At 36.3% G+C, this 27,033-nt stretch overlaps 1 protein-coding gene across 2 annotated transcripts in view; it reads left to right on the forward strand.

Moving 5' to 3' along the window:
- Nucleotides 1-26,814, forward strand: part of RNMT (RNA guanine-7 methyltransferase) — a 32,668-nt gene extending 5,854 nt beyond the window's left edge. The window contains exons 2-11 of one of the 2 annotated variants that reach the window (XM_017649541.3): nt 3,372-3,829; nt 5,166-5,301; nt 7,372-7,497; nt 9,766-9,881; nt 10,808-10,989; nt 11,501-11,665; nt 14,982-15,099; nt 18,535-18,636; nt 19,683-19,716; nt 22,795-26,814. In XM_017649541.3, the coding sequence (XP_017505030.2) occupies nt 3,410-3,829; nt 5,166-5,301; nt 7,372-7,497; nt 9,766-9,881; nt 10,808-10,989; nt 11,501-11,665; nt 14,982-15,099; nt 18,535-18,636; nt 19,683-19,716; nt 22,795-22,832 (1,437 nt within the window). In that variant the 5' untranslated portion in view covers nt 3,372-3,409 and the 3' untranslated portion in view covers nt 22,833-26,814. The remainder of the gene's footprint in view (nt 1-3,371; nt 3,830-5,165; nt 5,302-7,371; nt 7,498-9,765; nt 9,882-10,807; nt 10,990-11,500; nt 11,666-14,981; nt 15,100-18,534; nt 18,637-19,682; nt 19,717-22,794) is intronic. The other variant, XM_017649543.3, reaches the window with a different exon arrangement.
- Nucleotides 26,815-27,033: the final 219 nt, after the last annotated feature.

Raw genomic sequence — 27,033 nt, forward strand, 5'->3', positions numbered from 1 at the left:
CTTCTGTACCCCTATAATGCAAATATTGTTCCATTTGGATTGGTCACACAGTTCTCTTAATATTCTTTAATTCATAGAGATCCTTTTATCTCTCTCTGCCTCAGCTTCTCTCTATTCCTGTTCTCTGATTTCTATTCCATTAACAGTCTCTTGCACCTCATCCAGTCTTCTCTTAAATCCTTCCATCGTTTGTTTCATTTCTTTTATCTCCCTCTGGAATTCATCCCTTAGGACTTGTATATTTATCTGTAGCTCCATCAGCATGCTTATGACTCTCATTTTGAATTCTTTTTCAGAAATATTGGTGTTTTCAGTCTCACCAGGCCCTCTTTCTGGTGTTTGAGGGATTTTGGACTGAACAACGTTCTGTCTTTCATGGGGATGGATGTGATTGCCGACAAGTGGTGCATGTCAGCTGGGAGAACAAAGTCCCTTCCTGCTTGCTGGTTGCCTTGCTCATCTCCGCTGTCTGTGCCAGTCAACTGCACACAGGGAGCAGCCCCTGGGTTAATCCCCTGAGGATGGCCTAGGGCACTGGCAGGGGTTGCAGGTGAACAGCATGTGTTCTCCCACATGAACATTGCCCCATTTGCTTTCCTGACTCTGGGCTTGTCTCTGCTCCCTGTGCTGGGCAACCGCACACAGGTAGCAGTGTCTGGGTTGATCCCCTGAGCTGCCATTGGTAGGGCAGCCCTCGCGATGGCCTAGGGCACTGACGGTGGTTGCAAGCCCACAGTGCATGTTCACCTCAAGGCCAGAGCCCGTACATGCTTTGCGGACTCCATGCCAGTTTCCTCTGCTGTGCTGGTCAGGTGGGTGTAGGTGGCATCCTCTGGGTTAATCTCCTTAGCTGCCCTTGGTGGGGCGGCCCTCAGGATGGCCTAGGGCACTGGCGGGGGTTACAATCAAGCAGCGCTTATTCGCTGAGAGAATAAAGCCCCTTTGTGCCTTCCAGACTCTGTGTCGGTCTCCACTGTCTGTGTTGGTCAACTGTGGGCACTGCGCAGCCTCTGGGTCTGTCCCAGTTCGCTGCATACTGGGAGAAGTGTCTGTGTGGTTGCTGTGGGCGGGGCTGCTCTGCAGCAATGGCGCATCAGCCAGTTTGCTTGCAGTACTGGCGTGGGGAAATGAATGGCAGGGTGCTTATCACTGTGAGGGGCTTTGGAGCTATGTTGCCACCCAGGGGGTTGAGGCGCCTGAAGTTCCTTAAAGTTCCCAGCCTACTGGGTTGAGTGTGTCAGGACAATTTTGTCCACCTGTTAAACCCTTGTCCCTTTAAGACTTTTAAAGCGCCCACTTTTCTTTTGTCCCAGGGCAGCCAGCTGTGGGAACCTGTTTGCAGTCTAAGTCTTGGATTTTACTTTTCCATTCTTCTAATATCCAGTACACCATGCAATGTGTGTCTGTGTTCCTGGTGCAGATTACTAGGGCTCGTTATTTAGCAGTCCTGTGCTTCCACTCCCTCCCCACTCTGATTCTTTTCCTCCCTCTGGTGAGCTGGGGTGGGGGAATTGCTTGGGTCCTGCCAGGTCACGGCTTTGTATCTTACCCTTTTCATGAGATGTTGAGATGTAGCCTGACTGGTAATACTGTATCTTCTGGTCACTTTTTTAGGAATAGTTGTATTTGCTGTATTTTCAAAATATATATGGTTTTGGGAAGAGATTTCCACCACCCTACTCATGCTGCCATCTTGAGAATCAGGACTCTGATTATGTTTTTGTGACATTTCACTTACAGAAGTAATATAAAGTTCACTCTCATTCCTGATACTAATTTTTAGCGATTAATTATAGTTAAAGGTGACAAATCACATTGGTTTATTTCAATTTAAAACCTATTTCTATTTCTCTTTTAGGAAATAAATGGCAGGGAAGAGGAGGTAGGGACTTGATAATTGGGTTTTACTAGGTGAGCATTTTAAGAAGTTACTCTGAAAACTACATTTCTTGGTGATTTTTTTCCCTCTGATTCAGTTCTTCCTGCTTTGGTATGCCTTGGTATTTTACTTCAAATCTTGGACAGTGAAAACTATTATCTTCTAAATCCTTCTGGGTTTATAGTGAGTTATTTTGACTAATTCCCTTGAGCAGCTTTATTTCTTATTTAATTTCTTTATTGAAAAGACTTTTGCCCTCCCACCTCCTCCATAACTTTCCAGTTCTGAGTTTGCTGAATCTCACTGTTGTTTGGACTTTTTTCTCTCCCTTCTTCATTTGGATTGAATAGTACATCCTAATACTTTAATAGTGGTATATAATCTGTAAACTTCTTGGAGACTAGTATACGCAGTGCCTCATTGAGCTCCTCTGTAGTTCAGTAAATTTGTTGAATGACTTCCTGTCCAAAAGATAGGTTCACTTATCTCTTCCCTCCTCCCCCTCCTATTGTACACATAGGCCTAAGAATATTGGAAAGAAACTTAATGATCATTAAGTTGCAGGCTGGGTTTTGAAACTTCTGTCCAAAGCCTTTTCTCTCTCATCATTTTCTACCTAATTCTGACAGCCATTATGAAATAAGGATTTCAGAAGTCATCTGTAGGTTCCCAGCCTTTTCCTGTTGGTGGCCTTAATGTCTCTGACTTTTTTCAGTATTACTAGGCCAAAACAAATACCTAGCAGTACCACTTTAGTAGTTTACTCCAAAAAAATTTAGTAGTATTTATGTCCTCATAACTTAATTTTTTAATATGCAAATTTAAAGAAAAAATAATTCTGTGTTTAATTCTTAGTTAACCACTAGTGCTTACTAATAGTGTGGGTCACCTGTTGGGTACTAGACAACTTCTCAAACCTTGAATTAGATTTGAGTTCACCATCTTTATTTCCTTTTTCACATTGATATTCTCTGGTACCACCAAAATCTCAGCTCCACAGAGTTCTAATGTTACTGATAAGAAAGGTAACACAGTATACTTGTTGAAACTGTGCTGTTTGAAGCTGTATCTGTGATTTCTTGCACATGTCAGATTCTACTCTTTCCCTTAATGTTTTGAAATATCCTGCTTTTTCTGAATGTTTGTTACAGTGCCCAGCACACAGTTTGGGAATCAAGTCTGTAAAATAAGGATCAGAATAGAAATGGAACTATTACTTGCATAGTACCCCTACTATATTTGTCAGTTTCCATGCCAATAGTGACTTCTGTGGTTAAGATTGTAGAAGTGTTTGGGGATTATAATTAGCGCTTCCATATTAGCATATTCAGAAGTTCCTATGTAATATATATCAATTAACATTGTTTTCAATATTCTATAATGATTTTTTTTAAACTATTTGATCACTGAAATTAAGTGGCTACTTGCTGGTTAAATTGTTTAAAGTCTCATTATTATATTTACAAATAATATCACATTTTTGCCATTCCAGTGTTAGTTCATAAAATTTTATGGTGTAAGTAATCAAAAATGGAAAATTCTGCAAAAGCAGAGGAATGTGCAGAGATCTCTCTTGAAGAGGCAAAAGCACCAATAAATTCAGGAACAGTGTCTTCATTCAATATTAATGAAATCTCAACCACTCTTGGGATTGGACTTTCTGAAGAGGCTCCTACCTGCGGGCAGGTAGACACACTAAAAAAGAGAAAAATGGAGTTTGAAGATGATCTTGTAAAGGAGAGTTCTAGTTGTGGGGAAGATTCTACATACAAGAAAAGAAAACTTGATGATGAAACTGTCCCAGAAGAAAAAGGGTCTGGTGATGATGAAGGTATTTCAAGGAAAAGAAGACTGGAAATTAAGGATTTTCCAAAAGATGAACCTTCTGCTGAAGATGGTACTGAGAAAAAGAGAAAAATAGAACTCAAGGATGCTCCTGAAAGGCACAAAGTATGTTGAATTTATTTTCTTTTATTTGTAATGGAATATGCCAGATTGAAAATCGGAGCAGCTGTGAAATAATACTGGTTTTTACATAATCTTACTAAGTTAAGAATGTTCTATTTCTAATAAATTATATCTTAAGATAGAATGTAGGCTTTTAAAACTCTTGTAATTGTTTTTATATATGTGAAATTTCTGCTAATGAAATAATTTTTATGCTATTTCAGGACTCTTTATTTAACTTGAACCTTGATAGCTAGTTTTTATTGTTTGCATTTCCTTACTGTTTTAAAAAAGGTAAGAGTATAAGGTTCAGATGATTTGCCTTTTTTCCCTTTTTATTAGGTGTTCATCTTTTTTGTGTGAAGTAATTGAGATTGTCACTAAAAATGATAAATTTGAAGATGATACCCAGCTTTACAGTACTTTCTTAATTTAATACCTTAAGCTATATTGTTTCCAACTTACTGGGGGTAGTTACATACATTTTATGTAAGTGTTTTCAAAAGCCTGATAAGTAGCAGGGATATTACAGAGCAAGGGATAGCAGGTCCTTTCCATCTGGGAATACTATATTGTGAAGGACAGAATCTGGATTTGGACAGAAAGAGTATTTAGTGTTATTTCATTAAATGAGTAAAAACCTGCCATCAGCCTTGAAGAGGAAAGTGGTAGATAAGCTAGGCATCTGTCATTGGTAGAGTGACAAACGTGCATTATAAACACAGTTTTCAAACTTTTACTAGCAAGAGATCCCTTTTTTCAAGTGAAAAATCTTAAACTTAATATGTAAAATAGGTCAAAAGTGAAGCACTTCGGTTGAATAGGGAAGTTGGGGGATCTGAAGCCTGGCACTTTTAGGGTCTTAAATAGGGAGTACAAAAGGAAATTATTGAATTAGATTAATAGCAAATAATAGAAATCACTGACACTGAATATAATGTGAGTTCTAATCACTTTGTGTATATTATTTCATTTAATACAACAATTTTTTAATAATATAATAAATATAATTTTATTTTTGTAAGAACCTCATCCACTGACTGGCATTTATTGAATAAATCAGAACTTTTGCAGAGTACTGTTTTTATTAAGACATTGACACCAAAATTATACAGATGAAAGAGCAAGATGAAAATTTTAAACCAGGATGTTTTTAAAAATAGGGAAAGAGGGAAAACAAATCTTATGTCTGATTATAATTAGTGGAATTTCTGTGGTTCATTGCTTAGTGAAGCTTATCCATGCCAGTGGTATTTTATCCTTACATAGGTCAGATGCTCTTTAGGCTTATTTTTGCCATGTTCTAATCCTTAGTTTTGTTCCATTCTCTTATTTTCAGAACTTGGAAGAAGGACACAGCTCAGCTGTGGCTGCCCACTACAATGAACTTCAGGAAGTTGGTTTGGAGAAGCGTAGCCAAAGTCGTATTTTTTACTTAAGAAACTTTAATAATTGGATGAAAAGTGTCCTCATTGGTAAGATTGTTTTTTCATTTATAGCTTGAAATTTTTTGTTTCAGCTTATGTCCTATTTTTTTTTCTCCCAAAAGGGTTAATCGTACACTACGTACTAAGTCTTTAATTCTGATTCATTTAATTACCAAACCTTGACTTTTTAAAACTGGAGTCAAAACTAAAACTAGGTATTTGAGATAAATTCTTCTCATATTTATTTTTGGTTGACTACATAAGATATTAATGTTTTTGATTGATACTAAGTTGATAATCAGGCTTTCAAAAGGCAATGTGCTCTTTTTAACTTAAAACTAAGGTTACCTAGTGCTAATCAGTGGTTATTCTACTCTAATGCTTTTGGAGCAATGACGTAGTATTGGATTAAACTTTCAAGTTCCATTAAGTCAAGAAAATGGACAGCATCATGATATTTTACCTCTGGGCCTTTAATGAATTGATGAAGGTCATGTGTGTTGACTGTTCAGTGAACTTGTTTTTCTTGTGCGGTAACTGGGGAGAAATAAAGTGTGCTTTGAAGATTGATGAAGACATTCCACTTTTGCAGCCAGTATTTTACCTATGGAAGCTCACCTTTGAAGTTGAAATGGATGTCAGTGGAGGAAAGGATTCAGAATGTATTTATTCCTATATATTTCTAGTACGTTAAAGTCATATTCTTACATGAGTTTAGAGAATTTTTAAAAGCCAGTGTGTTTAGAACTTTTTCACAGTAAAGTGTTTTAAGTTCAGCCATATTTTCTACATTGTTAGTTGTATTATCTTTATAATCAGGAAAATTGGTAATTTCTAAAAAGACTTAAGTCAGACTTTAAAATTTAGATGTCAGCATATTCATGTTTTTCTTTCCTTTTTCAGTTGTTCCAGCAGCTGTCTCAGTGGGTTGTTTGCTATCTGCACTTGTCCTTGTGGTCCTAATGCAGTCCAGGTGGCCTGTGCCAGCTGCTTCTCTGGCTTTTTTCCTTTCTCTTTTCAACACCCATTCGTTGTCATTCATTTTCTCTTTCTTGTTGGTGCTTATAGCTCAGTAACTAGTTGAGTGCTCTTCTTGAATTTGATAAAGATATCTTTGATTTATGGTGATCACTTCCCCTGTCTTTAGTTTTACTATGTGGAAATAAAGAGCTTTTGTAATTCTTGTTTTTCACTGTTTCAATGTTGTTTAATGCTGTTTTCTTAAGATTCATAGCAGAAAGTTAAATATGGAATACTTGTGCTTCTGTTGAAAGCAAGATCCTATGGATAGTGAAAAGCAGAAGTATTTACACAGAATATTTTAGCAGTCAGAAATAGTACACGTGAAATAGGAAGAGTTAAACTCAAACAGGAAGAGTAGATCTAGGATTTAGGATTGTATCAAGTTTTAAAATTGCTGAATACTTTAGTTGTCTAAAAGTGTTAGTATACCTTTAATATTTGAACCATTTGGCTATGGATGTATGGAGATCTGCTGATAATCATTGGCTGTTAATGTGATTTTGTAGAATGGGATGAAAGATTCCATTTTTACTTAAAAGTGTTTAAGAATTCTGATGACAGTAAAATTGGGAGGAATGTGTAATTTTTTGAGTAGTTTCTTATATTTCTTTTGGTGGCAAACCTGACATTTTTTATGAAAATCAAATAGTCTTATCCCGTAATTATTTTGATTTACTTAAGTATATAATAAGCTAAATGCTTTGGAAAGGGAAAATTGCAAAAAAAAAGTGTTTTACGAACAAGTGTTGAGTCATCTTGTATTAATTATTAATTAAAATAGCTGATATTTAATGTTGAATCAAATCCTGAAAGTAACCTTCAAAAACGTGTTTAAATTTTTTAAAATACCAGACACATACTCTTGCATGTTTAGTACTAGAGGATCAAGTTATTAACTCTTAGTTATATTTCAAAATGTTTGTCAAAAGTTACATTTATATAACATATATATATATAAGTTATAATTATATAATTACATAAATGAACATTTAGTAGTTTATGTGTTGGGCAAAAGTTAGTTATTAGAGGCATAACAATTTATACTTTAGTAAAAATGGAGAAGAGATCATTTATTATGACATTTCTCTCTTTTAGGAGAATTTTTAGAAAAGGTACGACAGAAAAAGAAACGTGATATCACTGTTTTGGACCTGGGATGTGGTAAAGGCGGAGATTTGCTCAAGTGGAAAAAGGGAAGAATTAGCAGGCTCGTTTGTACTGGTAAGATAAAAAATGGCATGTGAAAGAGTAATTTGTGGCCAGTTAGGTAAGTGGAAAATAAGAAGGACCTGATTATCCAATGACACTAAAATATCTTATGACAAGATATCTAGGGGGTACACATGAGATAGGTGTTTCTTAAAATGAGTTGTGATACATTAACAATGGTGTTATAATCCTAAAAGAAAGAAGCAATGAAAGATGATTGAAGTCATGTTTAAAGCACAAACTTGAAAAGGCTTCCACTGGCCAAAGATAGAACAATTTCTTCATTAAAAGGTGTGTGATTACAGTGGACTGAAACACATCAAATAAAAGGAAACATCTTGTTCACCCTTGGAGTTTGCTAGAAAGCTTACTCATTAATCTGAAATTCAGAAATTAAGTGTGGGAGGGAGAAAGATTGAATATTTATCTTCCCTACTGTATATGAACCATATTTCAAGGTAACCAAATGTAGGAAAAGGGGAATTCCTTTTTATTGAAAATCATAATAAAGGAGAAATGATGACAATCACTATTTTCTATCCTTCATGCAATAATAGATGTAAGCAATAAGCATAAAAAGATGTGAAAGCTTTTAGGTGAAAGGTTGATAGAAACTTAATAACTGAAAGAGTCAAATCTCTGAATCCACTCTTCAGTTTTCACACTGAAGAATGATGACAGGAGACTTCCTGTTCTTTCCATTGTGATGATTAACAGGAAGTACATGGCACCACCTATGAAGTATTGCCTAGATTGGCATTTCTCAAATTTCTTGGATTTATGGCCACTGTACACGCTTAAAAAATAATTGAGGATCCTGAAAGCTGCTGTGTATGTGGTTATATCTATTGATTATAGACATTAAAATGGAGAATTATAAAAGTATTTTTAATTAAATAACATTTAGTGAGAAGACTGGAATTTTGAAAAGTGTTTGCAAATCTCAAGTCTGGAATAGTAGAGGAAACAATTGCATTCTCACACCTTTTACTGCATTCCATGTTTTGATATGTTACTTTATTTGATAAGTACTTGTAAAATGAAGGACTTTCAATAGCATTTCTGATAACTGAGGATATTCATCTTTGGTACTATATCAGAACATCACAAATGGTAGTTCCTTCAAGGTCATTTACAGTGTGGAATCTGAATTCATATAGATGAACTTTTCATAATTTGTTATATTTAAATCCATTAGTCTACATTGCAATTTGAATGGATGTTTTTTCCTGCAAGATTTTCTAATTTGGAGAAGTAGTGTTCACTTAAGTTATGTTGACATCAAGAAATGATGTCTAATGTTGACATTAAAAAATGACATTTGTTTAATATCACTAACAGTCAGAAAAGTCTTGAGCATTGGCAAGATGCCCAGCCCATGGTGGTAGAGACGAGTTTTTCAGAATTGTAATTTTCACTTGAAAGCTCAGATTTTATCATTGGTAATAAATACCGTGTGTTGTTTTCCTTGAAGTGACAGGCTTACTTTCTTCATTTTCAAGAAAATAAAATGTCTGCCAGATTGCCAAGTTGAATAACCAGTTTGTCCATGGTTCAAGTGAAAACAGTTTTCTTTGAAAAAAGTGGCCAGTACAATTCAAAAGGCAGTTACCCCACTCCTGATCAGACATTTTTATATAGCTGAAACATTTTACTGCTTTCCATTTCATTACACAGAATATGGAAAACATGTATTCAAGAGCCAAGATTTAATAAAGTTAATTTTTACTGGTTTATCAAGGACATTCTTAAATGAAATTGGCTTTTTTTTCCTATGCTAGTTTATAGTAGTGAAGACTGCATTAACTATTACCAATACTATTTGGTGTTACTACCTTGTATTCATGATTGAGGTACCAGCATTTTACCCACCATTGCTTTTGCATCATCAGTGCGAATCTCAACACAAGGAAAAGGCAAATACATTTTATTAAGAAAAAACTTGATATTTCCAAAGTTGGTTGTATAGTGTTAGGTTTTATAACAAATTTGAATCTAAACTTCCAACTTTTAATTTGTGATAAGCATTTAAAAATCGTGATAGAACTTGCCAGTGTCTATTAAGAAAGCTTTTAATCCTTTTGAAAAACTATAGGGCATTTGCATTGCATCAAAGAGTTTTTCTTCTTTGAAGGAAAAAACCTTTTTAGTGTACTAAGGTTTGATTTCATGCCATAGTTTATCTGTTGAGATTAATGTCTAGATTTGTGCCATCTTTGCGTTTACATTTTCTCTCTGTGGGTCTTTGTTGACAGTTACTAACACCTGTTTCCCTTCCAGATATTGCTGATATTTCTGTCAAACAATGTCAGCAGCGGTATGAGGACATGAAAAACCGTTGTTGTGATAATGAATATATTTTCAATGCAGAATTTATAATTGCTGATAGTTCAAAGGTATAGGATTTTTTGGTTATTTTGTTACTTTTTTAAATTTTAGTTTCAGTAAATGATTTGTTTTAAAAACAGCTCTTTTTTAAAAATGTGCTCTGAAGCATTAAAAATCTTAGGATATACATTTTCAGTTTCAATTCTGTTTCTGGTAAATTTTGCTAAATCTACCCAAGTTCTTCTGGGAATTGCTTGCTTTTAATAATTTAAATTTTTTAAATAGTTTGTCACTTTCCTGTTTGCACAAGATTTATCTTCCAGTGTTTTGAAATAGAACTGGACTTACCAGTAATGTATTAGAATATAAATTTGTTCACCTTGTAATTTACTAGAATAGTGTCCCAACATATCAGAGTCTGATGTTATCCACCTTCTTCCTGTCTCTGAATCTCTTTACAACTATGACAGTTAAGAACTAAGACACACTTGAATAGTGAAAGTCTCAGCTTAACTTTATGTTCTTTGACTTGCTACCTCATTAAACTATTATAAGTACCTTTAACTCTACACATTTTATTTGCAGTTGTGAAAGTGAGAAGTGGTAGTATTTTTCTAGGAAGTTGGAAACTGGCGTTTAAAAAAATGTTCCAAAGGCCAGCTTTGTATTTTTTTTTAACCCTAGTTACTGTTCAACATCATTTTACTTTCAAGTAAAGCTAAATGAAAGGATCAACTCCTTTAAATATAGTTGATTATTTTTTAACATGATTTGAGAATCTCTGGTTTTTAAAATGACTATGAAAACAAATCAAATTCTGTTGAACCAGAACTAAAGATTTCATTATGACCTTTATTAAACATAATAACAGAAATGATATGTTAGTGGGAGGGGCATGTCTACTTTTATTTTAAGGACTCTAATTCTAGAAATCACTGAAAGTTCTTATGTTTCAGTTAGCTTCAAAATCTTGGCCCATTTTAATTTATTTCAGGAACTTTTGATTGACAAATTCCGTGACCCGGAAATGTGCTTTGACATCTGCAGTTGTCAGTTTGTTTGTCATTACTCATTTGAGTCCTATGAGCAGGCTGACATGATGCTCAGAAATGCCTGTGGGAGACTGAGCCCTGGAGGCTATTTTATTGGAACCACTCCCAATAGCTTTGAACTGATGTAAGTACTTTTAAATATATTGTGGTTTAAAAAATACTCAGCATTAAGCTTATTTTAAAGTAACAACTATCAGAAATAGAGTTTATAAAACATACCATGTGTATCTTAAAAGGGATGAGCACTTTGATAATGTGTTTGAGTAGAAACTCAAAACAAGTTCAAAAGAGATTTACAGATGAACCCCTAAAACATTTTCATGTGTAAGTTGGAGATTGATACTCTATCAAACCAGAGGTGGTATACTGCTAGTCTAACTCCAGGTCAGAAATGAGGCACAGAGGCTTAACCAGCTGTCATGAGAGTAAAATCTACTTGCAATCTAATTTTACTGGTGAGATTGTTAATGATCTTTGAGTGCATTGTTTCTTAAAAGTAACATCCAATTAAAAACTTAATCAAATGTCTTTAAAATTGCATCATATAGTTTTGTTCACATACATAATCTGATCAAAATAAATGAACTAATACCAATTTTAATCTTTTTATTTTGGTTTGGGGATAACCTTTATAGAAGACGCCTTGAAGTTTCAGAAACAGAATCGTTTGGAAATGAAATATATACTGTGAAATTTCAGAAGAAAGGAAATTATCCTTTATTTGGCTGCAAATACGACTTCAACTTGGAGGGTGTTGTTGATGTCCCTGAATTCTTGGTCTATTTTCCATTGCTAAATGAGTAAGAATGTCATTAATCTGTTACTGTTCTCTTTTTGCCTTAAGAGAGAAAGAAGAGAGGGGAAAAAAGTCAGCATTTCTATTCCTTTTTCATTTTAAATGAGACCCCAAAAAAAGTATAACCTTGTAAAAGAAAGAGGTTACCTTGTAGCCTCAAATTCAGGGTTGGTGCCATAGGTTTTCCAAAAGCCTTACTTAGTTTTCTTTAATTCCTGGAATAATTTTATGTAGAAGGTAAAAAAGGGAGCCTGTTGGCTTCACCATATGGCAGAAAATAACTGACATTGCAAACAGCAAAAAGCTTTTTTTTCAAGTAACTACTAGTAACTTTGGTAATAAGAGTCCCATAGAGCAAAATCCTCCTTTTGACAGGATAGGTATTGAAAGGTGTTTCAAATTTCACAAAGCTTTGAAATTAGGCAATGTTGCTAATAAAATCCCAATTCAGGAGTGTATTCACTCATGCACCTGAATTCCTAGGAGTCCTGGCAAACCATAGACACAGGGAAAGCCCGGCTACCAGGCTTCATCAGGTAAGGCTTCAAGGCTTTATAAGACATCTTGGTCTTGGGGTTTTCCCTAATAGGGAGAGTGGAAGAGTTCACTTAATGTAGGGCATGTCACAGTTGACTGAACTTGATTTCCTGCTTTTTAAGAACAGAAGTTTTATTAACTGAGGAAAAAGAAGAGCTTTATTTATTGCTTGTTTTTGTCTGGTGATTATTTGAATTATCTGTCAGTCAGCTTGTGAAATTCAGGGTATAATATGATTTTCAGAATTCTGCAATATCTGAAAATTTTTTACAATAATACAAGAAAATTAAGTAGCATATGAGCTAACATGAGGAAAATTGTTATGCGCAGTTTAAAAACTAAAAAGTTAAAAATTTTAAATACATTTTTCCCCTTAAAATTAGTATTCTTTTGTATATGATACTGCTCTTCAACTTTATAAAAGAAAAGTATTTTTAGCAGGTTGTTTCATGTGTTTAATATATTAGATTGGTATTTTAGGTTAACAAAGTTGGTCATTTGAGTATACCCAAAAAGATTAAGAATACAATGAAAGGTTTTTTTAAATGTTAATATGTAAGCACCTAAATTTCTTTTTCTTTTTTTTTATTAAGGTATTATTGATATACACTGTTATGAAGGTTTCACACAAAAAACAATGTGGTTACTACATTCACCCATATTATCGAGTCCCCATCCATACCCCATTGCAGTCACTGTCTATCAGTGTAGTGAGATGCCACAGATTCACTATTTGCCTTCTCTGTACTACACTGTCTTCCCCGTGACCCCCCACACACCATGTGTACTAAACATAATACCCCTCAATCCCCTTCTCCCTCTCCCCACCACCCCTCCCCTTTGGTAACTACTAGTCCCTTTTTGGAGTCTGTGAGGCTACTGCTGTTTTGTTCCTTCAGTTTTGCTTCATTGTTATACTCCACAAATGAGGGAAATCATTTGGCATTAAGCACTTAAATTTTCTACTTAAATTCATCACTTTAGTATCTAAATTTTTTAAAAATTACTGAAACATATCATTTGGTAAGACAATCTGAAAATGTGTAGGCACTTTGAAATGCCATTTTACCATAAGAAACTGAACAAAAATACCATTAGTTTTTATGTGGCAAACCTATTCAAATTGGTCAAATCCATTTCAGTTCTTTGTAATTATGAAATTTCTTAGTTGTTAAACTTGGTTTCATTCTTAAGGGCTTGTTTTGAAGATTTATGATAGAAAATGAACTGCCTGGAATAGAAGAGACTTTTAATTTTACTCATGTTGTCTGTCCAAGGCAGGCTAATTCAAGTTACAGGGACTCCTGTCTCACATATACCTCTTACATACCAACCACACTGGCTCACAAATGTTCCTTTCACCCTCTCCCCTCAGCTGTTACCTCACAAGCGTTTACTCCCATGTACCCTTTCAGAGTTTTTTCCTCTCTTCCTCTCCTTATTTACCTGCTGCCTCTTTACTGTCTTTACCCAGGCTGCCTTGTATTGTCTGCAGATAGTTATAAACTTGACAAATGCTGTGAGGGAAAAAAAAAGAGTATAATAGGGAGACCTAATGTTATTGAGGATTTAAGGGGTTCCCCTGGAATGTTTAAGTCAACATTTAAAAGATGAGTAGGAGTTGGCCAGTTGAAGACTGGAAGGGAGAATGTCCCAAGTAGTGGGAGATGTGTGAGGCCCTGAAGTGGGAAAGAGCTTGGCTCATTCAAGGAACTGAAGGACAGCCACTGGGACCGGGTCTTAAGGAATCATGGACCAGGTGGCTCAAAATGAGGTGGCATTCCTACAAATGTGTGCCTTAGAAGCCATGTCATAGGCTTTTGAACTCTGTCCTAAGAGTGCTGGAGAGCCAGTGAAGAGCATAAAAATACATGTATGCATATTGGAAAGCTCAGTCTAGCTGCAGTTAGAAAATTCATTGAGGGGGAGTAAGAACAGAAGCAGGGAAAGAAGTGCAGTGGTGCAGCTGAGTGGTAATAGTGACTGGGCAAGATGGAGGGCAGTGAAGAGGCAGGAGGTGGGCAGGTTATAGGTAAGTGGAGAGGATATGGTGGGCATAGGAGAGGGGGAGATGGCATGGGGAGCTCCCAGGTTTCTGGCATGAATCGTTAGATTTACTGAACTAGCAAAGATTGGCTAGCAGAACAACATAGTGGAGTTCAGCCTGGGATATGGAAAGTTAGAGAATGCCTAGAACACATCATGGCAGACATTTCTAGGAAGCAGTGGATAAATGAGTGTGACAAAAGACACAGCTGAGCTACGGAGAGCCCCTGGTAAGGTGTGTAAAGTAGGAAAGTGAAAACGCAGTAAGGCTCTGGGCCAAACTCTTTAGAACCTTAAATTTAGAAGTTGGATTAAAAAAAACCTGCCAAAGAGATTGCAAAGAAGCAGCCCAAAATGCAGGATAAAAATTAATAGTATATTCTGCCAGAGAAACCAAAAATGAGTTGGCAGCTGTTCTCAGTGCCACTGTGAGCAATCAGGTAACATGGAATCAGTAGAAAAGTGCCCTTACAGCTCTTAGTTCTCATCTCACAGCCTTTCATTTTACTTCCTGACCTGTTACATTAATAGTTACCTGTGACCCATTAGAATGCATGTTTCCTTATGAGCATGGTATGAGCTGCATGGTATGCAGCATCCTCTAATGAGTTAAAGAGGAGATCTTAGCTTAAAAGTTAAGCCCAGAAGATGTCACCATCACTGTTGTGTGAAAGTAAGCTACTGAGGAATTACAAGGATTTTGGAAGCCTTTTCATTGAGTAATCTCTTTTGGACAGAATGGCGAAGAAGTACAATATGAAACTAATCTACAAAAAAACATTTCTGGAATTCTATGAAGAAAAGATTAAGAACAATGAAAACAAAATGCTGTTAAAAAGAATGCAGGCCCTTGAGGTAAGTATTTAGAGAAGGTGTAAAAGTTTAAGGTCATGGTAAACTTATTTGGCTGTTTCTGAGATTCCTTTCAAGGCCAGGTAGACAGCCAATATTTATATAAATTACAGGTTATTTATAACGTACTCTAGACTCTTCTCTAGGACAGAGTCAGCACAGAAACTTTCTGTGGTGGGTGCTTAGGAAGTATTTGAATGAATCATTGATGCTGTCATCAAATTCTGTTTTCTAGATAATACTGTTTTTAAATCGGATTTCTTAACCTCAGGACTGTTGGCATTTTGGACTGGATAATTTCGTTGTTGGGGGGCTGTTCTGTGCACTTAAGGAAGTTCAGCATTCCTGGCCTCTGCTCACTCAATGCCACTAGCACCCCCACCCCCAGTTGTGACAGCCCCAGATGACTGCAGACATGGCCAAATGTCCCTTCAGGTGCAAAATCACCCCCAGTTGAGAACTACTTCCTTCCAGTAATGCACTTTGATTACATTAGTAATATAAAACTTTTCTTAGTCAGGTCCAAGATGAGCTGATAGACCATACAATATAATTTAGTTCTTTGGTTACTGGCTAGCAAGATCTGGGTCTTTTATACTGTGTTGTTGCTGTGACCTGCTTTAACTCCTGGATTTCTGTACTTCCCTGATGCCACAGTTACGGTAGCCTACTCAAGCTTAAACAGTGTGTAGCCATTGATGAATTTTCCTTATGTCCTTTATTGGTGTTTAGCTGGACAGATTAAAATACTCAGCATTTCTGTTACTGATCAGCAGAATCATATTACCCAAATGGTCATGAAATTGTAGAGAGTTTATTCAGTTTTGAATTTTTTAAAGTACTTTAGATACTCAATAGTAAATTTAGATACTTACAAATAATAAATAAATACTCTTATTTATCCTCATAATTACTCCCATGAAGTAGCAAAGCAGCCACATTTCAGTTGTAAATGGGCAGTCTGAGGCTCAGGAGAAATGACTAGTTCAAGGTCACATGGCTATTAGCTTTCAGGTTTTTTTCAGTGTTTATAGGTGGTCTTCAAACAAAAGTCTCCCAGTGGAGTTGTATCCACATAGCGCTGTCCACAGTTTTGAGAAGAGGGTCGTTGTCTTTAAATCTAAATGGTCTTTTGAAACCAATAATCACTAAAATGTTATATTCTTCATTGGTTATATTTCCTATATTTTAGAATTAGGAATGCTTGTATTTGCTTTATGTTAGGAGGAGAGGCTTGTTTTTGTTAGTTTTAAGGAAAGGAGAAAACTAGAAAATGTGTGTGTACATAAACTGCAATGCATGTGCATGCCCTTAGTACATCATTTTTACTCCATGGTGCTCTGTGTACAGTAATCAGTTATTTATACTTTCTCTTAGCATGTAGGTAATTAATTGGTTTGTGTAACTTATTCAAAAATATACGTAGGCTGTGGGATATGGGATAGCAGGGTCCCATTCCTTCAAAGATTTATGGTATATTGAGGAAATCAACATATAAGCAAATAATTCAGTACAGGGTGAGGACTGCAGTAATGAAAGATTCAAAGTGCTGTGCATATTTAAAAGGGCCGAAGAAAGTAAACTGTAAGAGTGAAGACAGAGAAACATAAGAAGGGGATGTTTAAGGAAGCACTAAGAACTTTTCAGTATTTCTTTAGTGCGGTGGTTCTCCACTCTTCCTTTTCTCCCAGTACTGTCCTTTGGGATAGGACCTGTCACTGTGGCTGTCCAGGGACACATACATGAGCAGAAAAGGGTGTAGTTCAAAAAAGTCCTTTGGTTTTTCCTACTTCTTCACCAAGTCACTTCTGCAGGCCTGTAAAGACTTTGAGCGGAAGAGGAATGACCCAACAAGGGTGAGAACATGTTACAATGGGAGGCAGAAAGAACAGTCAGAATGGTATTGCCTTAGTACAGGTCAGCGGTGTAAATGAGTCTGTTTTCTGATATTTGCTATTAAAAAAGTCCTTTCCTACAGCTGTCAGTGTTCAGCTGGCCCAGAATTTAAGCAAGAACCAGAAGTTTGTTCTGTTCTCCTGGAGCAGTGCAGCAGAGGGGAGGAAGAATGAAGAGACTTGAGCCAAGGGGGTGTACTTGTAAAGTCCTGACACTTGGTTCTTTTTTCTCACCTGAATATAGTACTGGAATAGTAACTACTTTGAGAGAGACACGTAATAGGATGTATGTATAATAGCAAATTTTGAAAAAGCAGTTTTGCAGCTTTATAAATCATATGTTGTTTGGTCTTTTACAATTGCCAATAGGAGATAGGAACCAGACTTCCAGTGACAGGCAAATAATCACATAGAGGAGTCTTATGTGTCCAAAAGAGTAGTTTGGCAGTCATTCAAATTAAAGTTTTGAAGCTTTGTGATATGACAAAACCACAAGATATGGCATTGACAGTTAAAAAAAAAAACTTAGCAATAGAAAGTGGTATTTCTTAAGTCCCTTGTGTTAAGATGCGATAAAAAGTAAAGTTGCTAGTGGTAACAGTATGGGAATTCATAAAGCTAAACACTTTTTAAACAGCAAACAAATAGCTAAACTTCTAATATCTGAGCTTTCTGCAGGATATTTATAAAGAAAGGGAGAAAAGAAGATAACAAAGTAGACATTCCTGGATCATTTTCTTAAAAATTTGTCAGAAAGATCTATGTCTTAAGTGTTTCCTTGCTAGCTGGTTTGCTGTAATGAGACAAAGAAAGGAATTACAAACAATACATATTTTTTGTGGAGTAGATGGCTGTTTAAGTAAGTATTCTTTGCAATTCACTATGTTTTGATTGACATATATTACCAAAAAAATACTATACTCCATGTTATAAAGAGATTACTTAAAATGGATTAAAAATAATGCTTGAGATAATTTGAATAAACATTTAGCCAGCATACCCTCTAATACAGCATTTTTGGGGGTGGCCTTTCAGATTCTTGTGGAAATATGGAGACAGCCTATATTTTGAAGTCTGGAGTATTTATCGTCTTGAACTTGTGTTCTCTGACAACTTGAGTTTTTCATTTATTGTATTTCTAATTGCTGTTAATGCTTTCCATGGCTATTAAACCATCATAATGTTCAAATTAATATTTAGCTCTTTTGATAGTAACTTCTTTCAGCTTTGTGTTATAACAGAAAAACCTAGGATGCCAGGTTTGCTGCTAAGTGGTCCTTGGTGGTGATAAAATGATGTAGTTTAGGCCAACTGTAAATATTCTATGATTACAATCAAAGTTGACCATCACCACTGCTTCATTAGAGGATTCCCTTCACCCATTTTTTTTCCCATATTTCAAAAGTATGTGTAGTTTGTATTCTTATAGTAATACTTAGGGACTATTGTCTTAGTTATTTTATTTCAGTGATTTAGTGTGCTTAATTGTGAATTGTGAATTTCATTGTACTATCTTAACTAGGAATTGTCTTTGATTCCCTAGCCATATCCTGCAAACGAGAATTCCAAACTTGCCTCTGAGAAGGTGGACGACTATGAACATGCAGCAAAGTACATGAAAAACAGTCAAGTAAGGTTACCTTTGGTATGTTTTCATTTTTAACATATTTTATAGCCAATTTAAAAAAGCATATGTTATAGGGAAACTTAGGAAATTATTTCAGTGGTTTTGAACAGTACTTGGGTTCACTGAGTTACAGATCACATACAAATCAGTCCACTTCCCCTAAGTTATGATGATTTTTTTATAATCTATAGGCTATAGGTTAAAATGTACTTCATGAACTGTGAATAGAGTGATAGCTGAAGATGAAGAAAAAGTTTAAGGCTTGGTTATATTCCTTGCTATATCATTTTATCTTAACCTAAGTGCTATTAACTCATGTGTTCCATAGGTAAAATTCAGGAGCTCATGAACTTAGATGGGAAAAAATCCATCTTCATTTTCACTGACTTCTATGTGGAAGTTCACATTTTCTTTAATTATGGATGCAGCAATACCACAGTGTTAGCTGTAGCCATGACTTTGTCACAGATATTTTCATCAGACATTGTGGTGACATCTTAAACTACTTATGTTCATCACTTCTTCAAAATGACAGTAATTACTAGAATTACCATTATTTCTTGTTAGTCAATGTATGTGCAGAAGCAGCACATATATATTACTGTATCAAAGATTTTTTTGGTATTTTGATAAGATTTTAAATATAATTTATATCCTTTGTATGATATGTACTTTATTTTGTGATTCCTTTTGTAAAAATACCAAAATCTTCCTCTTGTAATACTATTTGATGTTTTGAGATAGGCTTTTTTATTTTTCATTTTCCAAGTTAAAAATTTAATGTAGTTGCTTTTTCCAGTTACACACACTTGGAATACCCTCTACACAAATTCACCCTTTGAGAATCGGCAGTTTAGAGAATTTGGCAGGAGTGTAAAAGTGGTAAGAAGATGACACTAAACATTAATGTCACTGATTTCTTCTGTATGTTCAGATCACAATATTCAGTTAATCATATGTTCAGTGAAGTTAGGGTTGTTTGGGCACCTCTGTCCATTACTGAAAGAAGCATAGATGTACTTCCATATTCAATCTAAATTTTCTTTCTTTCTTTGTAATTTTAGGGAACCTTAAGTAAATCAGAATGGGAAGCTACAAGTAAGTATATCATCTATGTACATTTACAGATATTTTCAAAGATTGTTTCAAAGTGATCATTAAAATCTGAAAACTTTAGAATTTTTCTGACATATTAGTTGTGTGTGTTTATGTTTAGAAACCCCTGTATGTATGTGTAATACCCCCTTTCTCACACAGCTGTTTAGTGCTAAGGGAAAATAGATGCAAGATGTTTCTTCAGGTAGACTTTCACAAGCATTCTTAAACACTTTGATTACTTGTTACTATTTAGTCATCTGTATATGATGTCTTTTCATCAGATTTCTGTTGGAAATATGAGAACACATCTATGGATTTTATATAAATCTGGCCACTCTGATGTTGACAGTGAAAGCATAATAAATAATAGAACCTTTAGTGAAGTAGCAGTAAGCAGGATATTCTTGAGAATACCCTTACATGGTTGCCCTGTGGACTTAAAAGGTAGTTCCAACTGTTCAGTTAAATGTTTGTTGATCATGTTGAATGCACAGTGGTCATCGAAGAGAACCCATTTGAAAAACATTGAGTATTACATTAAGTTCTGTGAGAGTCCTTTGGGGGGTAAAAAAGTAGACAAGTAAGGACCTTGTGCCTTCCACTGGAAGCAGACACAAATGCACTACTAGGCAAACTGTCTTAAGTGCTAAAGTTACTGTAATGGGGAAAACAGATGAAGGGGAGTTATCATTAATGAAAACTAATGAAATCTGAGAAATAATCATATTTGCCATTACTGAGTGTTTAACATGTACCCAAAGCACTACTGAAAGCTTTTCTTATAACTCATTTAATCCTCACAACCTTGTGAGTTGACTACTATTAGTTTTATCTTCTTTTCACAGATAAGAAAGCAGTTAAATAACTTGATTAAAGTCGCATTGCTAATCTGTACTCGTGACCATGTCTCATGGAAGCCCCATGTGAAAGAAAATTTTCTTAGGATTTGGTGAATTACAGAGAGAGGAAAAGGAAAGACAGGTTGGGCCAACATTTTGAGCCTGTTTGTCTTAGAACATGGGTACCCTTACTCGAAATGGAAGTGGGGGATATATTAGGGACATGATTTTCTTTGACAAACTGAGAAATGTGTGCATTGACTACCCATTGCATTACTTTGTTTAGAGAGGAAGTGAGCCAGCTTTCTCAGATAGCCTGCCAATCCCAAAGTAGAGTGTAAGGAAAACAACTTTGGGCAAAGGTCATGATGGTGGTACTGGCTGTAGTTTAGAACTGTATTTTTACATTAAATATAGACTTTAGGGATAACATGCCAGTGAAGAATTGGATGGCACTCATGAGAGTTGAGGAAGAAACAGATTACGGATGTGAAAAGAGCATGAAAGGAGCAATGGCCAAATTGTACTAGGATCTACCATCTCGGGATCAACTAGTCTGCTGCTCTTTGGCAAATTGCATACACTATTCTAAACTGGAGGGCTTCATGGGCTGGAGAACATCCTGCCTGATGTCACAGTCTAATAAGTGTAAGAAGCTATATTTTAAACTCCTACTAGTCTAATCATTAAGCAAGTATTACCAAAACTCACTGCTCCTCTAGAAGATTCTTTAAATGTGATAGGACAATAGAGAATTGTTGCCGATTTGCTTTTAGAAGTGGTTCAAGATTTGTTTCTTTAAATCCCAGTTGAAATACCTGTGCCCTGTGCAGAAAGCATTTTATACAATACCTGAGACTTTCAGGAAGTTTGAGTTACAAAGGAAAGAATTGGCGTTTTGAAATCAGACTGCTTCTTAATGTTTTGAAATGACCGTATATTAGTGCAGGTCAGGACTGCTGTGTTGTTTGCAGTAGGTATGAGTGTGTCTGGGGTGATTTGGCAGGGTTGGACTGCAAAAAGATAACATGGAGTATGGGGCAAGCTATGTGATACTGGCCTGTCCTAAATCTTTTGACATCCTCGTGAATGTTCTAGACTGCTTTGCTTCCTTATCCTCTAGAAGAATCTTTAGTGTTGATAGCACCCTGCCTGTTTTCTGTCCACCTGTCTGCTACACATCAGCCATATTTCATTTCCCTTGCAGAAAAATGGGGAACTAATAGATAAGGAGCAGAGAGTAGCATGATCAAAGTAGTACTTCAAAAAGAATGGTATGATACTCCTGTATTTGTTGGATCAGAAGGACAGAAAGATGGAGAATTGGGAGGCTATTTTATGGTCTGCTATTGTTCATCCGTTCCCTGTTCTGAAGTTATCTCAGGGAGCATGGATGCCAAATTATGTTGCCTATTATCTTGACTCACTGCTTAAATGTCCTAGCACACACCTGAACATCCTTGTAATGTTTTAAGGAATTGTCATCTTTTCAGATACGTTCTTACATAACGTCTGTTGGTATCTTATGAAAATATATAATAGAATTTGAACTTAAGTGTGATTCAAAATGGGGAACCAGAGATGTATGTAGATGTCTTTGAATGAACACACATCAAAGCAGGTAACCTTATTTAAGGTGCTGGATTCATGCAGGAATATCACTGTTGGGGCCAGATAAAGAATATCTCAAAGAATCCACAATCATGGGGCTTTGGCTCTATCTCTTTACCAGGCCTTACAACACAACAGTTAGATAATTGGATGGATTTTACTGTGCTCCATATATATGTTCCTTAAAATTGTTCTTACTAGATTTTTGTTTTTTAGTTTCCTGAATAGAAAACTTAAAAAGTACCACTGTCAGTAGTGCTCCTAACAGTGCTGTTATTCTCACTCTCTTGCTCCAGGTGAAAAGAGTTATGTCATATGATTTTTCTTTGCTTTCATTCTTTCCATTTTTCTTAATCTCAAACTGTTTTAGAGATTTTTCAGAGCTGTTGAATTGGTTTTCTCAAAGGCTGTATCACTCAATATTACAGTAGGTTGGTACTTGTTTTCATGTAAACAGATACAGTTCTGTCACTCAAAATAGTTGAGGAACTCTTAGAAATAATGGGATTTTTATCCTCTTCAAAAGCTGCTGGAGAATTTTTACCGAATTATGAACAGGACTGAGATGTTCTGTTTACCCTGAGGATGTGAGAAACCAAGCTCTAACTTTTATTTACTTTCTTTTTAGGTATTTACTTGGTTTTTGCATTTGAGAAACAGCAGTGAGCACATATGCAGTAGCACGAGAGCAGCTGTGTTCCACCTTATGCAGATCTGAGTGATCCATCCTAGATTTGACAACTTTCTGTTTATTTTAATTGTCCTAAATGTGCAGGATGCAGCAGGAAAATGCCAGTGTATAAATTCAACATTTGCTGTCTGTGACAGATGAACTTTTGTGTGTGTATATAAGAATGAATAGGGACCTTTGTCTTTAAAAATCTATTTTTAAGTAATTCTAAGAATTCCATCTGTCTTTACTCTCTTAGCTCATAAAAATTATGACTTGTTAAAACCACAGAACTCTTTTCACAGAACTCTGATTTGTTCAATGTTTGTTTACAGTATTAAATTTATTGCAATTAAAGAGTTGATGCGGGAGCATACTGGTTTGTGGGGCAGGGGGGGTGTGCTCATTTCCATAGTTTTGTTATATAGTGTGTTTCAAGGTTAAATGGTTTGCATTCTATACAATTGAATATAAGTGTTCAATATATATTGCTAAACTTGTAAGTTTAAAACTAAATTTTAGATGGTCATAAAAGTTATTTACCTGTAATTTTGGCCAATGATTACATTTCATTATAAGTAATAACTACTTTACTTGCTAATAGGATGCATTTCTGGAACTGGATAGAACATTTCAGAGGCCAGCATAGAATTGTTTTGGATTTTAGAGGCTTTCTCTGAAGAACGTCCTACCGTAGCAATTAATGTTTCTAGTTATCAAGAATGTAGTTAGACAGATTGACCTTTCTTTATTGAATAAAATGCCATAGTTCTTTTTCTCAAGATTTGATGAAAAACTCTCTCATGTGAACATGTTGTACATTTTCCTCAGATTTATATGTGGTATGGCCACAGGAGGATGTGACTATAAAGGAAGCCTACAGATAGACTCTGATGAATTCTCTCTGAGGTTAGCTGTCAGTTACTGGCACTATGTGCTATAGGTCCATTACCAACTTTGACCCAAAAAGCAGCAGTTTCTCTTGTTCTTCTGTTAAAACGTGGACTTTGCACAGTGTAAGATCCAGCATCTCATCACTAACTAGAATTGCATTTGCCATTTCAGAACGATTACAGTTGTCAGCCCTGGCTTCTTGCTTGAGTCCTTCCAAAACTGACACCTAGGTGAACTATTGTCCTTACTCTACATCACCACTTAGAAAACGTGGCAGTTTTTAGATGTAGTGAGAAACTTAGCAAAGCTGAGCAATTATTGCATATTCTTTTAAAAATCACTTATCCACTACATGGTTTTAATAGACATTACTTTATAGAATTATCCAGAGTACTTGTTTAAAAATTGTAGTCTCTTATTCATTTATATACATGAATTGTTCATGGTTTTAGAATAGCAGATCTTTTAGCAAGAGAACACAGGTTACCTACTTTTTGTTCCTTCTGCAACCTGTCGATACCCAGTTTGCAAGGTTGGAGTTACTAGTTTACAAAAATTCAGATTTTTTTGCCTTAGTGGTTTTTTGTAAGTCATTTGGGGAAATAAATTATAGTAATTCTTACTATGGTGGCTGCCATTAGCTAACTAAGATTTGGTAATGGTGCTGGGATGGAGGAGATAGTGAGCTTTTACTGTTACATGTATCTCCAGGTTCATTGTAGTTCTGCTGAACATGCCAGAGAGTATTTCGATAGTTCAATAGAGTATGAAAGCTGTATTATTTCCTATCACTATTCTCATTTAGTGGGGGAGAGAATTCCCCCAAATGTTGGAGTAATTGGTAGTAATACAAAACAGAGAAAAGGAAGCTGGAGTCCCCAGGGCCTCCAGTGGGTAGAAAGGAGCAAAAGGAGCCCAAGTGTACCATGCAAGGCTCTGGGGACTGAGTGAGCCGTGTGTGTGCAGAAGGGGTGCAGAACCATGCCTGGATGGTGCCCTTTCCTTTGACCTCTGTTGGCCTCATTTCCTTTTCTGTTCTTTACTCTCTGACATCTCCTTGTTACAATTAAGTGGGAAGTGACTGAAGAAGAACAGTTAGGAAAAGGTAATCCCTACCCACCATCTCCCATCACCAAGGTAAAAGCTTTGCACATAATATGCAGTCTCTGTATTTGGTGATTTTTCTATTCAAGACTTGGAGTAATTGTTATGAAAGGGGCATGGCTTTCCCTGTTGGGTCGCTGAAGTAAGTGGTTCATGGTAGTGACTACAGGGCATTTACCTGCCATTCAGTGTGTCCTTGGTGAAAGTGGAAATGAAGATCAAGTCAGTCACTTGTCGACAGATACCACCTACAATTGGGAAGATTGATTTGGGAGCATAGTTGGATTCTGATATAACTAAAACACTCAAATTGAATTCTTTGGGTCTAGAATAAGGGAAGGCATAATGTAGCCACAGTGTTCATGGAAAGAGAAACTAGCCATTTACAGCTGAATCCAAATGGGATGTGTTGGTGCCCAGTTTCTAGTGTGACTCCCCAAAGAAGTTTGCCTTCAGGGAGAGAAGGCATTGATTAGAGACTTCAACTTTTATCAACTCATCTGTGTTATTACTTTAAAAGGCAGATTATCAGTACCGAGTCCTAGTCCACCACTTCCCCAGACCTGGAAATGGAACACATGATTGCTGTGTAAATTTGTGTTCCAGCATTAAAAGAGCATCAGAGCAGAGATGTACAAAGCAACGGGCTTTGAGGCAGGGTATGCTATTGATCACCAGTGGAGAGGCAGAACAAGCCTGCCAGTTCTTAGACATCCAGATCTCCAGTCCCATTAGCTCTCCAGGGAGATTATTTTTCAGCCTTTCTTAGCTGATTGCCATTATGGTATTTTAATATATCTTCAGATACCTTTCTCATAAAGATTTGGCTGCTTCTGTGGGTCTGCCTACAGGGAGAAAATGCCAGTGTGAATATTCTAGATTCTGAACTTCCCATTGTTGATGAACTCTTTGTTGTCTACCTCAGACTTTATATCATGAGCTGGTCACTGTCAAGGCCCTGGGTCTTCAAAATAGAGGTCAGGTCCAGGGACAAGGGTGCTATAATAAAAGTTTACCAAAATGCCTGTGGTAGTTTACTGGCCTTTGGTAAAATAGGAAGCATATGATGTCACAACTTCCCTAGATGCTGTTATGTCAAAATACGTATACCTGGTAAGTTTCATTTCCCACCCTCTGACAGAGCAACATTTCTGATTCTCTGAAGGCAATGGATGCAATGGCTGCTACACTTAGTGATAGATTTTTTAGCAGGTATAGCAGATATATATGGGACTGGGCTGGGGAACAGCCAGCTCTCCACCTCGGGTCTTCAGTTTCTCCTCTGCTCCCATTCCATAGCCCTGAGGCATGTGTGCGTGCTCTTCACTGCAATACTTAGCAGATGTGGGATTCTCAAGAGTACTCCTCAGTTTCCCTGGGGAGACTTGTGGGGGTCGGTCCCAGAGCCTGCTGCTCCTTACTTATCTTGGGGACAGCATACCTTAGATAAAGCCATGCTGACAGCTAACACTTACTAAGCTCCAACTTAATATTATTTTTCTAAACGTTTTGTGCATTAACTCATTTAGATTCTTATAATAGCTGTATGAGGTAAGCACCATTACCCCTACTTTAATAATGAGGGAACCAAGGCACACAAGAGGGAAGGAATCATTTCTTCAGTCTGAGTTGGTAATCCAGGCAGAGGCATTTTTGTTGAAGTGTAATGTACAAACAAGTCCATGCTTTTTCACGAATGGAACACATGTATAATCAGCATCCCAATCAGTAATATTACCAGCACCCAGAAGCCCCCCTTGCTACTTCCCAAAGGGTAACCACTAACCTGACTTCTAAGAGCATAGATTGTTTTGTCTGTTTTTTGGATATCATATGAATGGAACCAAGCAATATGTATTCTTTTATATCTGGCTTATTTGCCCAACATTACGTTTGTTAGATTTTTTTGCATGTATTTGTTCCATGCTTCCCATGGCTGTATAGTAATCCATTGTGTTAATAAACTGCATATTTATCTGATGGATGTTTTGTTCATTCCCAGCTTGGGAACTATCAGTAGTAACACGTCTTCAAATATTCCAGTACATGAACTCTAGTGCACATAGGTACCCATTTCTGTCTAGGAGTGGAGTTGCCGGGTCACAGTATATACATTATACTCAGCTTTCTGGATATTGTCGATTTTCCAAACTTACAGTTCCACATATTTGCCAACAATCAGCCTTTTTCTTTCTGGCA

This window comes from Manis javanica, chromosome 9 (genome assembly GCF_040802235.1).
Source record: "Manis javanica isolate MJ-LG chromosome 9, MJ_LKY, whole genome shotgun sequence".
NCBI lineage: Eukaryota > Metazoa > Chordata > Mammalia > Pholidota > Manidae > Manis > Manis javanica.